The sequence below is a fragment of the Schistocerca piceifrons genome, chromosome X (genome assembly GCF_021461385.2).
Source record: "Schistocerca piceifrons isolate TAMUIC-IGC-003096 chromosome X, iqSchPice1.1, whole genome shotgun sequence".
NCBI lineage: Eukaryota > Metazoa > Arthropoda > Insecta > Orthoptera > Acrididae > Schistocerca > Schistocerca piceifrons.
Genome location: NC_060149.1, coordinates 462,817,553 through 462,820,397, shown reverse-complemented (window position 1 = coordinate 462,820,397; position 2,845 = coordinate 462,817,553). Strand labels below are relative to the sequence as shown.

Genomic DNA, 2,845 nt, shown 5'->3' with positions numbered 1-2,845 from the left:
AAATGCTTGCATGGGTATTTATATCTCCGAAAATCTTCACATGTGCAATCTGGTATATCAAAGTTTACAACATAATTACAGTTTTTGGACTTTGCGCTCTCCACACAAAATGAACCATCCGATCTCCTACTCACTGATCTTGCAGTTAACTCAACTTTTGCTGATGCATATCGCTGCATGACATGTTTCACAAACTTGTTTGTTTTTTTATGCAAAAACAGTGGAACATCTTTGTTATAAGCTTTGATGGCAGAATTCTGCAGACAGTACTTTCTAATTAGGCTTGGAAGATACTGGTTTATTATAACCTTAGTAACCCCAGTTAAAGTCCTTTCTGAATTGTGTTTAAGGAAAAAATGTTTTACAACCTTGTTCATGGCTTCAACTCCATTTGTAGTGTCAATAGTTGCAAATCTGCCCTTGTCCTCATACGCTTTCACCCATCTTTCACATACCGTTAGCCATTTTTTTCAACCATCTTCCCCATGCCTGTTTTCGATGGAAAAGGCACAAGTAAACTTTTGTCTGAGGGAATGCTTGCTCAATTGCATTTATCTCTGACTCCGAGAAATCAGTAACCCAATAGAGGGGATTCCAATCCTTGTTCCAGTCCTTGAAAATGTCTTGTGCTTCATGAATGGATCTTGCATTTTCAATCTGAATGAAAAAAAAAAACCGACAACCAAATAGCCCACATTACTCTTCACAGCTATAAAAAATAAAGGAATATCATATGTTGCTGTTTTGTATGTTGCATCTAACGAACAACTACCCCCATACTTCTTCAAAAGATCTCTCTGCCAACTGCTCTGATAGCAAAAAAGTAATGGTTTCACTTCTCCATTGGCTCCCGTACAATGTCTATAATAAATCATGTGATTGCTCGAGTCTTTGTGCCACTCATCAACCTGATTCTGCAGTCTAGTCTCGTCAAACAATACTTTATTTGTACCATAAAGGGTCCGATAAATGTGACTCTAAATAGTTTTCTCTGTGGGGTAAAAGGTAGTATTCATTTGACCTGGTATGTGTGTCCCAGTGAAATTGATTTCAACAAATCTGTCTAGAGCCAACTTAATGACTTTGAGAGATGTCATGCCACTGAGTACTAAGTTTTTGATATCCTTTACAAGTGAAGGATGTATGTACCCACTTGCTTCAACACTTTCAGTAGTATGTGTGTGCGCACTTGCTGGGGAAGCAGTCAAATAATAACGTAGATAGCTCTTAGGCGGGCATGGCAATGCCAAATCTTTCTGTAGACTTGCAAGAACCTGTAAGACAAAAATGTATCAATTATTTAATTAAGAGCATTAAAAACAACAGATTTTAAATTATACCGTCAACTGATCATGTAAAATTTTCTCCAAGCAGAACCCAAACTGGATACTTACTTTTGCCTTGGTATCCCTGTGTTCAGTTGCTGAGTGCATACTGTAATCAGGATACACCCTTATACACTTCATATTTAAAGTTGCTGGGCAGTTGGATTTTCTAGTATCCATGATCCTCAATCTCTTACGAGGAGTCACATGGTCTTCCTAAAGAGGGTAAAGAACTGCTATAAAATTTATTTAATAAACTTTCCCTGTAACGAACTTGTTTTATGGAAAGTAAGTATATCTTAACACAGCATGATATTATCAAGTGCTCAGGTATACTAGACTCTTTACTTTTATAGTATTTTGGCCCCAAAACACAGTGCCTCGACCACACACTCTCCACTGCAAATGCACAACCAAAAAAGGGGATAGGGACATGTCCCTGCATTTGCTTGAAGAAATGCTTTATTTTACCTGGAACAGTTAATGTATTTCTCACAGACAAAAAACATTGTTATTGTTAAATAATTCACATATGTTATTGTTAATTAACTAAATACAATGTGAGAAAACATTTCATTCATTTGACAGGTATTGTCAAAGTTCTGAACTGATGGAAGCAGACTGTCTATCTACTTTACATAGTACTGGAGCAAAATTTTACAGGATGTCACACCTATTGTATCTAGCAAAGAAATGGAACTGTCTGTCATGTGCAATGAGGATACCATACTGATTTCGGGCAACTGAAGTGCTTTATTGTGGTTCCAATAAATGTGGAATTAATATTCTTTGTAAACAAAGGAGATGTGAAGAACACTTATGTAGAAAAATGTAATTACTATAAATGTGGAATTACAAAAAATAAACTTAACTAGGAAGACAATAAAGCTAAACATGCCTGTCAATAGGTTCAATGAGCTGACTACCGTTTTACATATCAACACCACAATTATCGAAAACCATAGAAACCATTTCAACATGAACACAGCAGTATAGATCCATTAAAATCATTTGTTAGTTGGCATCTGTCACCTGTTGCTAAAGTGTTAGCACACTGGCCGCTGCTGTATTATAGGCAACAAACAGAGCAGGTCACTCAGCAAGTGCTGTTCAATTTAATTTTCATGTTAAAGTAGGTTTAGCTCAGTAGAAGCAGAGCACAGGTTGGGATTACGAAAGGATGGGAGACGTATACATGTAACTCTGTGCAGTGTTGGAAGTGGCCATTATGAAATAACATGAATATGACATGCTCTGCTGACAACTGTTTTTGGAGTGACCAATGGCATAACTGTGGCAGATACGACATTTTATAGCCCAGAATTTAAACTCATTTGATAACCTAACCATAACATGATGTGCAATATATCCTAGAAAATGGCTGTCAGCATTCTACAGAAGAACTGTTAATCATACTTTGTTCACAACAATTAATACACTGACCATGGGCAGTCGCAGCAGAGCCTCCCACCTAATGCTGTTGCCTGGCCTGGCTTGATGGTGAAACATCCAACACTAAG

At 37.2% G+C, this 2,845-nt stretch overlaps 1 protein-coding gene across 1 annotated transcript; it reads right to left on the bottom strand.

The window, feature by feature from the left end:
• Window positions 1-745: 745 nt before the first annotated feature.
• On the bottom strand, window positions 746-1,769 carry LOC124723189. Its single transcript, XM_047248379.1, has 3 exons — window positions 1,674-1,769; window positions 1,395-1,541; window positions 746-1,274 (listed from the first exon to the last, which is right to left on the bottom strand). Exons 1-3 carry the CDS (start codon window positions 1,758-1,760, stop codon window positions 978-980), a joined length of 531 nt encoding a protein of 176 aa, XP_047104335.1. The 5' UTR covers window positions 1,761-1,769; the 3' UTR covers window positions 746-977.
• Window positions 1,770-2,845: the final 1,076 nt, after the last annotated feature.